Genomic DNA, 12,785 nt, shown 5'->3' on the forward strand with positions numbered 1-12,785 from the left:
TAAATCTCATAAGCCAGCTCCATTCAGTGGGTTCTGTACTCTGTGTACAAGCACCTGGCAATTTGTGGTGCTGTGGTTGATTATCTTCATTGCTTTATGCTGATCCTGAGAAAAACCTGGGTTTTTTCATAAGGAATATTCCTTGTCTCCCCAAAATTGACTGTAGATAGCTGTGCAGTGGTGCACATATGAGATTTGGCTTCTTCTAGGGCAATAAGTCTTTTTGTATGTTGTTAAATGAAACTTTCTAAACTGTCACCTTTTATGAATACCAAGAATGTTTTGGTGAGAACTGGGCACACTGGGTGTAGATGAGGGGTTGATGGTGGAGCACTGTCTAGGACAGGGCACACAGAGCACTGGGCTGGTGTTTAATCCTGATAAAAAGGCAGTACTCAGCTTCTCTTTATCTTGTGTATTTGAATAATTTTTTAGCACTGTGCTCTGGTTCTGTGTCCTTGGGATTTTGGCTCAGCACAGTTGAGCTCAGCTGATAACTCAGATTGTCCATGGGCAGAGCTGGGCTTGGTGCTAGCAGCCCTTGGGCTGGATTGGAGCAGTATATTTGTTTTTGGGGAGCGAAAAAGGTACTTAATGTCCTTTCAAGAGGGAGCAGAAGGCTTGCAGGCAGGAGTTTTGATATTGCTGAATTTGCAGCTGTCACTTCCCTGAGCCCCTGGCACGAGCTCACTGCAGTGATGCTCCGAGCTGGGCTCTGTGCTCCAGGATTCCAGCCAGGCTGTTCAAGGAAAACCCAAACTCTTGCCATGGATCCAAAACAAGATTTGTTTCAAAGTCACAACTCGGCAGGAAAAGTGCTGTACTGTGGTTATTGGGAAGAAACTCCTCCCTGTGAGGGTGGGCAGGCCCTGGCACAGGGTGCCCAGAGCAGCTGTGGCTGCCCCTGGATCCCTGGCAGTGTCCAAGGCCAGGTTGGATGGGGCTTGGAGCAGCCTGGGACAGTGGAAGGTGTCCCTGCCCATGGCAGGGGTTGGAACAAAATGGGCTTTGAGGTGTCTTCCAAGCCAGGCCATTCCATGACATTCTGGAAGTTCAGTTGATGAATTTGTATTTTTGTTTGGCTTGCAAGGCATTCCAGGCTTTTTAAAGGCACAGGGAAGAATTTCTTCCCCATATCCCATCCGGCCCTGCTCCATGGCAGTGGAAGCTGTTGGTCCCTGCTCAGCTGGCAGCTCGGGCTCAGGAGATCCCAGACTGGAGCGGGAAGCACGGGTGGACATGGAATGGGAAAGGTTTGGCCAAGCAATCACGGGGCTCCCTGCAGCGTCCTCAGCACGTGGCAGTGCTGCTGCCTAACAGGAACACAAATGACAAAGCCTGAAAGGGAGAAATTGCTGCTAAAAATAAAATAAATAACCAAGAAAGAAGGAAAAAAAAAAAAACCTCACCACAAAATAAGAATGAGGGCATTTTAGTAGCAGTAAGAGCCATCACAGATGTGATAAATTCATTCTTCAATATATTGAGCACAAGCTTGAATCCTTTCTGTAAGCTCCACATGGCTCCCCCAAGGAGTTTGCCAAGGTTGAACAAAACCTTGGTTTCCTAAATGCCAGGCAAACAGAAGCAGCATCCAGGTCACACGGCAGTGAGTGATTCCCTCGCTTGCCAAAGAAGAAAGTGCAAATAGAAATTGCAGCTAACTCTGCTGAAGCCTTGTAATCTTAGCAGCCTAGCAGATACCTCCCTTGCCATTTTCTCATTAACTTAATATTGCAGTGAAAAAGAGGATGGGGAAATGTCTAATATTTGTATATTGTCCGATAATTAAATACTGCAAAGATGTGTCAGCTCATTACTAATCCTAATTGAAGTAGCTATTTCCATTTTCAGCTCAGACTTGTGTGTAATTAAATGTACCTGGGAAAGAATTGCCTCTTTTCTCTAAATAATCAGCAGGAAACGTTGCTGTGCTGGGTCCTCCCATTGTGTCCTGTTGGGTTTGTCCTGGCACCGGGCTGGGAACTCTGCTTTGGATGGGGAGAAGGAAACAAAGGCAGATGATGAAAATATCTGAAGAAGTTCCTGCATGTTTGGAAGCTTTCCTGTCTCTCCAGCATCTTGGGTTTGGCTCTAGCTGCATTCCTTTCTCTGGGGATGTGGAAGTTATCTAGGATTAAATTAAAGGCAAATATAGTCCAAGGAGATGGGTTTTGACATTGCTGGTGTCAGGATAAAACCAGGATGATAATAAACACACACTTCCCAAATGCTTTTCTAAGAGCTTTATCTTTAAATCACTTGCTGCAGTAGCACCTTCTCTTCATACCCAGAGGGGGTGTTTAAACAGCACCTTTATGGTACAGCCTGGGATTGTCCCAAGGCTCTTGTTTACAGCGAGTGCCGCTTTGGCACTCCCATGCTGAAGGATTTCTCCTTGGGATGTGGATATTGGCCATTTTCCTGTGCTCTCCTGTGGAGCCAAGGCTCTCTGCAGCTGCATTTTCAATTCCTCTTGGGCTTGAACAAAGGTAGAACTGCTGATAACTCCTGTGTCCAGCTGCTGGTTTGGGCTGGGGGTTGCTTTGGGTGATATTAATCAGCTGGCTTTGTTTTTAACCAGGTAATGATGACTCTGACATAGAAATCCAGGAGGAAGAAGGATCTGACAGCGAGGGGGATTTGCAGATCACGAGGCGCCGCATCAGCACGGAACCTCTCCTGCAAGGTATCCTAACCCTCCCTAGCTGCCTTGATCTACAGGGATGTGCTGGAATTCCTGAGCAGCTGCAAGTGTAAGAGGCTCCTGTCACCCTTCAGGATGTTGGCACTGCTCAGCTCTCAGGAGCTGCAGGAGGATAAAGCCCTGTGGAAAAAAACAGTGCTTCCAGGGGAGCAAGTGAAGGGGAAAAAAATGACTCGGTGGGGAAAATCCCACCTTGGTATTGCCTTACACATTCCTGAAGCAGTTCTATACAAAGCCTTAGGGAAGCAATCCCGTTTCTTACTGCAAAGCAGTTACTTCCCTGGAGCTGCTGGCACCTGTTTGAGCTGGGAAACCTTCAGTGAGTCAGTGAAGCCACCTGCACTGACTGAGCACAGGAGCACACCTGAGCTGCTGCTCCCAGGGAGGGATGTGAGCCTTCTGTCCTTCTGTCCTTCTGTCCTGCTCCCTGGGGAGTGCAACTGCAGCCTCTGCTGCTGCTCCCACTGCTCACAGGCAGCTCAGAGGAATTGCTGTGTGAGGCTCTGTATTTCACTCAGGTGGGAAAAGAAATGTTCTGCTTAATCTGGAGTCGAGCCAAACACAGCCAGGAAATCAGGGAGCTCTTTTTGTTAGCAGTGAGGGGTTCTGAACTGTCACCACAAACCTCTCTGGGGTCTGGAGGAAGTGCCTGTGTGGGGGATATTTTGTGCCACCACTCCTGCAGGAACCTGTTCCTTAGATAAACTACAAACATATGGGGGTTTGTGAGTTCATTTCTGCTTTCTCCTCTCTGACCGAGACCAGGGAAAGAAGATGATGTTCTCAAGTCAGTGTAATTTAAGTATTTTAATCCACCCTTCCTCTATTTTTCTTGAAATTTGAAAAATCTTGTTAAGTGCTAGAAACACTGATGTTCTCTAAGGAATGTTTTACTTTGGCATTTCTCAGGGAAAGGTTTGTACACAGATTTTAGAGCTTTGGAAGGACCCTGTAACTGTCAGTGATGTTTCATCTCAGAGAACACCATAACCTGAGCCCCTGCTGCTCTTAATAGCAGTTTTAGAGTTTTACTCTAAAAGTTGTAGATTTTGTTGCCAGTAGATTTTTTTTTTTTCCTAGGAAGAGCTTTGTTATCATTAATTACCCTTAATGGAAACTCAGTATTACTTCATCAGAATTTCGGGCCTGAGATTAATGTCAGAAGCAGCAGCTTCTTTAGAAAACCAGGGCTGAATATGCTCTGCCTGTTTGCTATTAAACACATCACACATGTGCTGGTGTTTTTCAGCAATTTGCATTTAAAATACACTTAATGATCAAGGCAGCAAAACAGGAACATTATTTCCATTAATTACTGCTTTTTTCCTTGCCTCAGTTTAAGATACTTCAATCACTTTCTTTTGAGGCTTTGTGTTTTCTGACATGGTGATGCTGCTGAGCCACGTTTGTTCTCAAATTGAGGAGAAAGAGCCCACTGTGCCCAGTGCCTGGGGCTGCTGGGCTGCACTTTTACATCTAATTCCCAGGTTACCCATGCTGGGAGATAAGGCTTCCTCCCTCTCTCTGTGGTGGGCAGATATTCCAGTGTGCTTTGCCATTATAGAGGCAAGATTCTCAGGGAGAGATAATCCCTTTTTTTAGGCCGCTTGGTATAATTGAGGAAAATCAGCACAGTCACCCTCAAGAGCCCTTTCATCAGCTCTGTCTAGATGCAGCAAAATTCAAACTAAATGCAGGTTTGACGATATTGCTCCTGGTTTTATTCTTTCAGCCAATTAAGAGACTTGAAGTTTCAGGGTTTGGTTTCCCATGGAGCACCAGAGAGGGAGCTGGGGGAGACTTGTGTGGTGCAGAGAGAAAATGGATCCTTCCCCACGCACAGAGGGGAACAGGCAGGAGCAGCTGAAGGGGGAAGCTGGAATGGGCTCTGGAGCTTGAACTTCAGCACTGCTGGGCCAGCAAACATGGCAGAACCAGCATTAGGGGAACAGGAAGGGCTCTGATCCAGGAGGGAGCAGGGAGGGGAGAGCAGGGCCCAAGCTGCAGGTGCTGCCTGTGGGCCTGGGAAAGCAGAGCTGCTTTATTGTCACAATATCAACTCACAGGAAAGTCCCCTCCTTAAGGGGGCTTATTGTAGTAAACCCATGTGTCACTGATCATCTGCTTTTGTAGATTAGAGAATAAACTGCTTTATCACAGAATCCCGGGCTGCTTTGGGTTGGAAGAGCCTTAAAGTTCATCTCATCTGCCCCCTGCCATGTGCAGGGACACCTTCCACCATCCCAGGCTGCTCCAAGCCCCAATGTCCAACCTGGCCTTGGGCACTGCCAGGGATCCAGGGGCAGCCACAGCTGCTCTGGGCACCCTGTGCCAGCCCCTGCCCACCCTCCCAGGGAACAATTCCTGCCCAATCTCCCATCCAGCCCTGCCCTCTGGCAGTGGAAGCCATTCCCTGTGTCCTGTCCCTCCATCCCTTGTCCCCAGTCCCTCTGCAGCTCTCCTGGAGCCCCTTTAGGCCCTGGCAGGGGCTCTGAGCTCTCCCTAGAGCCTTCTCCTCTCCAGGGGAGCACCCCCAGCTCTCCCAGCCTGGCTCCAGCCCTTGGAGCAGCTCCGTGGCCTCCTCTGGACTCTCTCCAGCAGCTCCACGTCCTTTCTGTGCTGGGGACACCAGAGCTGAAGGCAATCTGGTCTCTAAATTTTAATTTTAGCATTGCCAATGTGAATAAAATTTCACATCCATTTTTATTCTGTCTGGCAATAGATATTTGAGGCTGTGACAAATACAATGGACTTCCCTGAATTTGTGGTGGCACTTGCAGTAAGATCCTTGTTCTGTCAGAGAGCCAAAGGGAAAAAAAATTCTTTCAGCATTGAAAGTCTTAACCATTTGCAGTGGAGAGAAACCTCTTGCCTGAAACAGGCCATAGATGAGTGGTTTGCAGCAGGATGGTTGTTCGTGTGCAGCTGGGGTGGCCTTTGGGGTAAGGGATGCACAGCCTTGTCCTGGGAATGCAGAAGCTGCTGTGCTGGATCAGCCATAGCACCCGGCCAGCCTGGTCTGTTCCCAGCCCTGGCTGAAGGAAAATACCTGGGGAAGCACATGGGAACTTCCCTCAGGTCCTCTGCTGCTCTCAAGCTGTTTCAGTCCCATCACTTGTGGCTAGCACAGATTTAAGCTAACCCTCAGAACATTTATTTTCTCCTAAGATCCTGTCTTCTGTTGAATTAAATAGATTTTTGTCACCCACACTATCAGAAGTGACAGAGTTTGAAGTGATATGAGCTGACCAGACCTCAGAGACCATTTCACTACTGAGACAGGAACAACTTCAGCCCCATTTGATCTTTACTTTAAGAAGACAGCTTTATAAACCCCTGATTCTTTAGCAGACAGTCAGTCCAAGGTCACACAGTGATAGCAGCTCTTTTGGAGCCCCTTTCCTTGGCATTGCTGGCCCAGAGATCCGGGTGTTAATGATGTGCTGCTGAGTGCCTGTGGCACCCTGCATGCTGGGGGAAGGCTGCAGAGCCTGAATTATCCATCATTTTTTTCAGTGCTGTTGGGAAAAAGAGAGTTTTGACATGCAGATCTTCTCAGGTGAGCCTCCACAGTTCTATTTCCAATCTTTCCATACCACAGGCAGGCTGAGAAGCAGGGAAGTCCTGTTCTCAGTGGGAATTGTCACTCTGCTTGTGGAATTTCTCTCTCCAGCTTGTGGCCCTGTTCAGATTTCTGCTATGGACTTTTTAGAATGTTCTCCTTCCCTCTCAGCCTTGCCCAGGTGTGGGCCATCCCAACATCAGACCTGGTGAAGAAGGAGGAGAGGCTGTAGGTCTGAAATGGTGGGAACAGCCCCCTCACTTCTGAGCACATTTCATTTTCATGGAGGTTTAAGAAATAAACTGAAGTGTGTTCCTCCAAGCGGCAGCTGTGCTGTGCTTCATGAATCGCAGGATTTTGGCAATGCCTGGAAAATGCTGCTGGGATCAGGGCCCAGCTGGAGCTCAGGGAAAGCTTCTTCCCCAGAGGGTGCTGGCACTGCCCAGGCTCCAGGGAATGGGCACAGCCCCGAGGCTGCCAGAGCTCCAGGAGAGCTTGGACAATGCTCGGGGCATTCCCACAGGGTGGGATCACTGGGTGTCTGTGCAGGGCCAGGGGCTGCACTGGATGATCCCTGTGGGTCCCTCCCCACTCAGGATATTCCATCATTCTGTGATTAAGAACACAGTGCCCAAAGGGAAACAGTTCAGAAGGATCAGGCAGAAAGTTCATCCCATTTTTCTGTGTGTGGAAGGGAATGTGATGCAGAGGGAAGAGAGGTGTCTTCTGCAAGCTCATGCTGTGAATTCGCATTAAGCACTGGAGATTGAGTGTAGATTTCCAGACTGGGAGCAAAATGTGCCAGCTCCAAATCCACCTGCTGTCCCAGCTCCAAATCGCCCTCCCAGGCTGTCCAGACTCTCAGGCTGTGTGTCACTCCTCGCTGTGAGGCACAGGGTTAACCTGTACCCACTGCTGGGTGAGGAGCTGGAAATCCTCGCAGCCCTGTGGCTCCATCCCGGGCAGCTGCACAGCTTGGTGCAATGGGGAGCATCACACAGAGGGAAAATGGCAACAGCTCACAGGCTCCAAATCAGGGATGCACATTCCCTAATGCTCCCTGAGGGCTCAGTGCCTACAAACCATGGCCATGCACAGGAAGAAGATTTGACTCCAAAGGTGCAGTGAATCACAGCCTGTTCATTACCAGCATCTTTCCTAATTAGTGCTCTGTACAGCCTGTCCCAGCTGGATTCCCATGATCTGTAAGGAAACAGCACAGGCTCTCTCCTCCTGGAAGCTGTGTGAGCCCAGCTGAACTGAGCCCAGGACACTGAGTGACACCCCCAGCTCTCCCTGTGCCGTGCAGGTGCCTCCTCTTGCCCCCAGTACACACAGAAACACACCATGGCTGTTCCTCACACAGGGAAACGTGGGGAGTTATGGTCTGGGAGTGAGAATAATGCTCTGTGGACAATCTGATTCCTCTCCTCTTTGCAGCTTAGTGCTCAGGTGAAGTCCCAGCCCCCCGGCATCCTGCGGTCTCTCCTGGCAGTGTCCCAGGGTTTACTGCAGGACCTAACCCTGCTGATCCCACCGTTGCTAGCACCTTCAGAGGTGCTCCTGGCTTAGGCAGTGCTGGGATCCAAGTCCCGGCTGTACCAGATCCTGGAGTTCCTCCAGGTGTGAGCAGTTCCATCCATAGGATGTCTGCCCTGTTCCCACTGATGGAGGAGCAGCGTCCTGCACACCTCCTGTGAGCATCCTCTGAGCTCTTCCCTTGGCATTTTGAACTGTCATATTCCATCAGCTCTCCTTATCTGATGTCTTGATTCTCTTTTATATTCAGAATGTCTCTCAGTTTTGTTATATTTTAGGAGCTCCCTGCAGCTTTCTCCTTTTTGAGGTAGTAATTCCCAATTTTACACTTTATGTTGAGCCTTCTACACAGTAAAATTGCAGTTAAACTCAAGAGTCGTTTGTAGGCTGGGAAAAAATGGGGTTCTGTTGTCATCTAAGGATGTCAGGTGTAATGACCTCCAAATTGACAGCATTTAGTGTGGCATAAATTACAGCAAAAGTCTCCAAAGGCTGAAGACAGTTCTATCCAGGAATCTTTTAATTCCATCTCCAGTTCCTGTGTTATCAGCAATTGCTGCATAGAGGCCACTGCTTTTTATATAAAGACATAAAATTCTTTTAATGATCTGCCTTGATACAACAAGGGATTTTTGGTGAGCTGTGGATGAATTAGGCAGCTTTTTCCTACCACCAACTCAACTCAAACTGTGTGGGACAAAGGGGACATTTTGCCTTTTGTGCTTTGGGAAGTAGAAAAAAAGCGATTTGCCAGGGTATATTTTAAAGCTGCCTTGTTTTCATGCTAGAAGCAGCACAGATTGGATTGTTCTAGGTTGGAACGATCCATATTTGGCATGGAGGAAGCTGGCGATGGCAGGAAATGAACAGATGGTGAGATGGGATGGACACAGCTGGACTGGAAATAGGATCCAGTGCTGAGGGAGTTCTGTGGCTGCAGCAGCAGGGCTGAGTCACCCAGGCAGCCCACAGGAGCTTCTCCCTGCTCTGCTCTCCCCATTCCCGACACTTCCAGGCTCCCTCCCCAGCAAAGGAGACTGCTAACATCTTCCCACGGCCTCTGGGTAGCCAAAAACAGCCAAGCAGGCTGTGTGCTCCCCTCTCAGTGAGCTCCCTGCAGATCCCCACCTCCCTCTTCAGCCTCACACATCAAACTCCCAACAGGAAATGCTTGAGGTTTGCCTGGGCATGGCCAGGGGTTCCTGGGAGATTCAATCCATCCTGGAAAATCAGAAAGGGTCTGAGCTCCCTAAAGGACAAAGGGTTCACTGCATGGAAAAACCAGGCTTTTGTTCTCTGTGTACCAAAGCAGAGGAAGAAATGTGTCAGTTTTTTGGGGTTGGAAGGGACCTCCCAAAATCATCTAGAGCAAACTCTCCGCTCTAACAGGAGGTTTGAGCTGCTTGTCCAGCACCACATCCAGTTTGGTTCTGAGTGTCTCCATGGATGGAGACTTGGCCTAAACTTCTCATGGCAGCCTTGTTCCAGTGTTTGAGTGCCCTCACAGTAAAAAAAAGGTTTCTTGGTTCAGATAGAATTTCTTGGTTCATAACATGTCCACTGCCTCTTGTCCTGCCAGAGCCATCATGCTGGAATAAGGTAGCTCTGGAAATAGCACCCTGACTGGAATTAGAATCACAGAATGATTGGAGAAAGGTCACTGAGTCCAGTGTTAATCAATGTCAGCCTTACCCCCCTCCTACCTTGTCCTGAGCAATGAGGCTTAACAAGGGAGGAGACTGCATGAACTGGGATCTCATCCTCTCACTGAGGGATGCACCCTGAGCTTGACCCTTCCTCTTCCTTCCCTGTGACCACGAGCCAGGTGTGATGGGGATTCTCTCTGTCCCTGTGACCATGAGCCAGGTGTGATGGGGATTCTCTTTGTCCCTGTGACCACGAGCCAGGTGTGATGGGGATTCTCTTTGTCCCTGTGACCATAAGCCAGGTGTGATGTGGATTCTCTTTGTCCCTGTGACCATGAGCCAAGTGTGATGGGGATTCTCTTTGTCCCTGTGACCATAAGCCAGGTGTGATGGGGATTCTCTTTGTCCCTGTGACCATAAGCCAGGTGTGATGGGGATTCTCTTTGTCCCTGTGAGCATGAGCCAGGTGTGATGGGGATTCTCTTTGTCCCTGTGAGCATGAGCCAGGTGTGATGGGGATTCTCTTTGTCCCTGTGAGCATGAGCCAGGTGTGATGGGGATTCTCTTTGCTCCTGCAGGAAGAGTTGGCACACGGATCGTGGGATCAATGCAAGGTGGAGACATGGAGGAAGATGTGAGTAACTATCTCATGTGTCTGCAGACTCTGACAGGGCTTTAGATGCCAGCCCTCTCCTCAGCTGGAGAGACACCTTTTTACCTCCTGAATCCTCACACCCAGGCCTGCTTTTCCCCTCCTTTCCAATGGCTGACGCCTTTCCTCAGCATAGACCTTTATTTCTTTATTTTTCCTTTGTTCTTGGAGTCTGTGTGCTCTGTGTGCTTTGACCCCATCCTGCAGTGCAGAACTAGTGGCACCCAGGCTGCAGGAATGTTGTTGTGAGCTGTGGGGCAGATTTCTGGGAAGAGGGCCCAGTGCAGGGCAGCAGGAGTTAAATACGTGGACCTAAATCCCCTTCATTGCTCTGAAAAGTCACTCCTTGGAGCCCTGTCCATGGCCTGCACTGGCAGCATCAGTCCTCTGGAGGATGGGGCAGGGATGAGAGCTGTGAGCTGTGCCCTTGGGATTCCTGCTGCCCCAGGGCTCCTGGCCCTGCCCTTGGGTTACATGTCAGTGGGCAGTGGAAAAAGGCACACACAGGTTTGCACTTGCTCTGTGTCTGTGCCCAGCTTTTGGCATCCTTGGGCAGCCTTTCTCTGCCTCTGGGCACACCTCAGTGGCTACATCTGCACCAGGAAGCTGAAACCAGCTGCTGGAATGTGGTTGGAATTTGCAGTTAGCTGTCCCCACCATCCCAAAAAGCTGCTGCCATCCCAGGAGCAGTGGGGCTGTTCTCTCCAGGTGATGCTGGAACACTGTGCTACGAAATAGTACAACTCTGGTGACTGTGGGTTTGTGTTCGAGCCTGAGCTGCTGTTAATTCCCAGTGTAGATGGTGGGATTTGTCTCAATCCTTTCTGTCTCAATCCAGCAGACACCCCTCTGTGCTGGCCTGTTTCAAGGAGGGGACTTCAGACATTTCTGGGAATCCCAGAACGGTTTGAGGTGGAAGGGACCTTAAAACCCATCTTGTTCCTCCCAGAGACACATTCCACTGGACCAGGTTGCTCCAAACCCCGTCCAACCTGACTTAAAACAATTCCAGGGATGGGACAGTCACAGCTTTTTGGGCCCCCTTACCTTGTGTCTTGGAGAGGAACTTGCAGCCCATGCTCTGCTCCTTGCTCCTGCCAGAATGGGTGTAGTGCTTGCTGGACATCCAGACCCATTTCTGGGAAGGGCAGAGTGCTGTGCTGTGGGTGAAGATGTCATTTTAGTCCCAGCGCTGCCTGATTGTCCTCGACCCGTTAGTGACAGATTAGGATGGTCACTGTGATTTCTGTTCCCTTCTGACTCCCCTGCTGGCAGCTCTCTCCCTGCTGGCACAGCCCCAGCACAGCCAGGGATGGAAAGCCAAAGGCCTTCAGCCTGTCACTTCCCTCAGCTGCAGCCACTTCAGCTGTCTCATGGCTCTGCCCTCTAACTGCAGCTTCTCAGGGATCTTTGCAGGCCTCTGTGTGTCCCAGCTCAGGGAACAAAACCAGTGAGGGTGCTTTGAACCCCTCAAGGAATTCACTGAGTTGGGAAGAGCCAGCGATGTGTGCCCAGCCTCTGTCACTTGCTGGTGTGGCACAGGATCCCTGAGCTGTGCCTGCCTTTGCTGCCTTCTCCCCTGCTCCCAGCCTGGGTACTTTCTGTTTCCTTTTATGTTCTTGTACTTTTTTTTCCTGCTCTGCCTCTCGTGTTGCTCCACTCTGGCTCTCCAAGGGGACCCCAGCCCCGGCACGGCCCGGCCGGCGCAAGGCACAGGTGGGTTCCTCTCCTGTGGTTATTTGTCTTCTCCTCGCTTCTGTGGTCTCACAGTAGCTGTCACCTGAATGTTTAACACCCTGCCAGGCTTTTAATAGCCCAGACCCAGCAGAAGTCTGGGAATTTGTGTTCGGTGGGGAAGGAGGCTGCCATCCCTCACTTTGGGCTGCCATCCCTCACTTTGGGCTGGCAAAGAGGCCTGGCCATGGCAGAGCTGAGCTGGTCATGGACTCGTTTCCTGTCCTGCAGGATGATTCAGGGGATAGTGAGATTGACCTGGATGAAGATGAGGAGGAGGAAGAGGAAGATCTGGAAGAGGACAGCATGGAAATCTCCCCAAGCAAATCCAGTCTCCGAGCAAGGAAGCCAGAGCCACTGGAGCAAAGTGATAATGACTTCTGACCCCTCAGTAGCAGGAGATCTCTTGAAGCACAAAATTTGGAGAGGCCAGGAGCTAATACCCTGCTGTCTGAAAAGTGTGTCAGTGTGAATTCAGGAGTTGGTAAATAATGTTCATTAAACCTGAAAATTAAACTTGGGTTGCCAGGTTTGTGAATCTCAAAGCACGAGCAGTTTATCCATAATGAGAATCACAGCAATGTGCACTTATTTCCGTAATTGCAGAAAACTGGCTCTTGTGCACTGCAGTGCCAGAAGTCTCACTCCAGTGAGCATTGTGTACCTGATTTCCCTGCATTTTATTATGTCCAAATAGATTTCTTTGGCTTAATAAAACTGGATGAAAAGCTGCTCTGGGAATGCATTTCAGTTGGTTTTAAATCTGGCTTAAATCTATTTATCCTAAACATACCCTTTATTTAATCAAGAGCTTGTCTGCACAAAGAGCAGCACCAGGTAGACTGAAGGAGTGGAGTTAAAACTGGAGAAGGCTCCAGGGAGAGCTCAGAGCCCCTGCCAGGGCCTAAAGGGGCTCCAGGAGAGCTGCAGAGGGACTGGGGACAA

At 49.7% G+C, this 12,785-nt stretch overlaps 1 protein-coding gene across 2 annotated transcripts in view; it reads left to right on the plus strand.

The window, feature by feature from the left end:
* CLUAP1 (clusterin associated protein 1) overlaps nt 1-12,571 on the plus strand; it is a 58,251-nt gene extending 45,680 nt beyond the window's left edge. The window contains exons 10-13 of one of the 2 annotated variants that reach the window (XM_040079506.1): nt 2,585-2,689; nt 10,033-10,088; nt 11,781-11,822; nt 12,072-12,571. In XM_040079506.1, coding sequence (XP_039935440.1) covers nt 2,585-2,689; nt 10,033-10,088; nt 11,781-11,822; nt 12,072-12,224 — 356 coding nt within the window. In that variant the 3' untranslated portion in view covers nt 12,225-12,571. The remainder of the gene's footprint in view (nt 1-2,584; nt 2,690-10,032; nt 10,089-11,780; nt 11,823-12,071) is intronic. The other variant, XM_040079507.2, reaches the window with a different exon arrangement.
* The last annotated feature ends 214 nt before the right edge of the window (nt 12,572-12,785 follow it).

The sequence above is a fragment of the Hirundo rustica genome, chromosome 15, assembly GCF_015227805.2.
Source record: "Hirundo rustica isolate bHirRus1 chromosome 15, bHirRus1.pri.v3, whole genome shotgun sequence".
NCBI classification, from domain to species: Eukaryota; Metazoa; Chordata; class Aves; order Passeriformes; family Hirundinidae; genus Hirundo; species Hirundo rustica.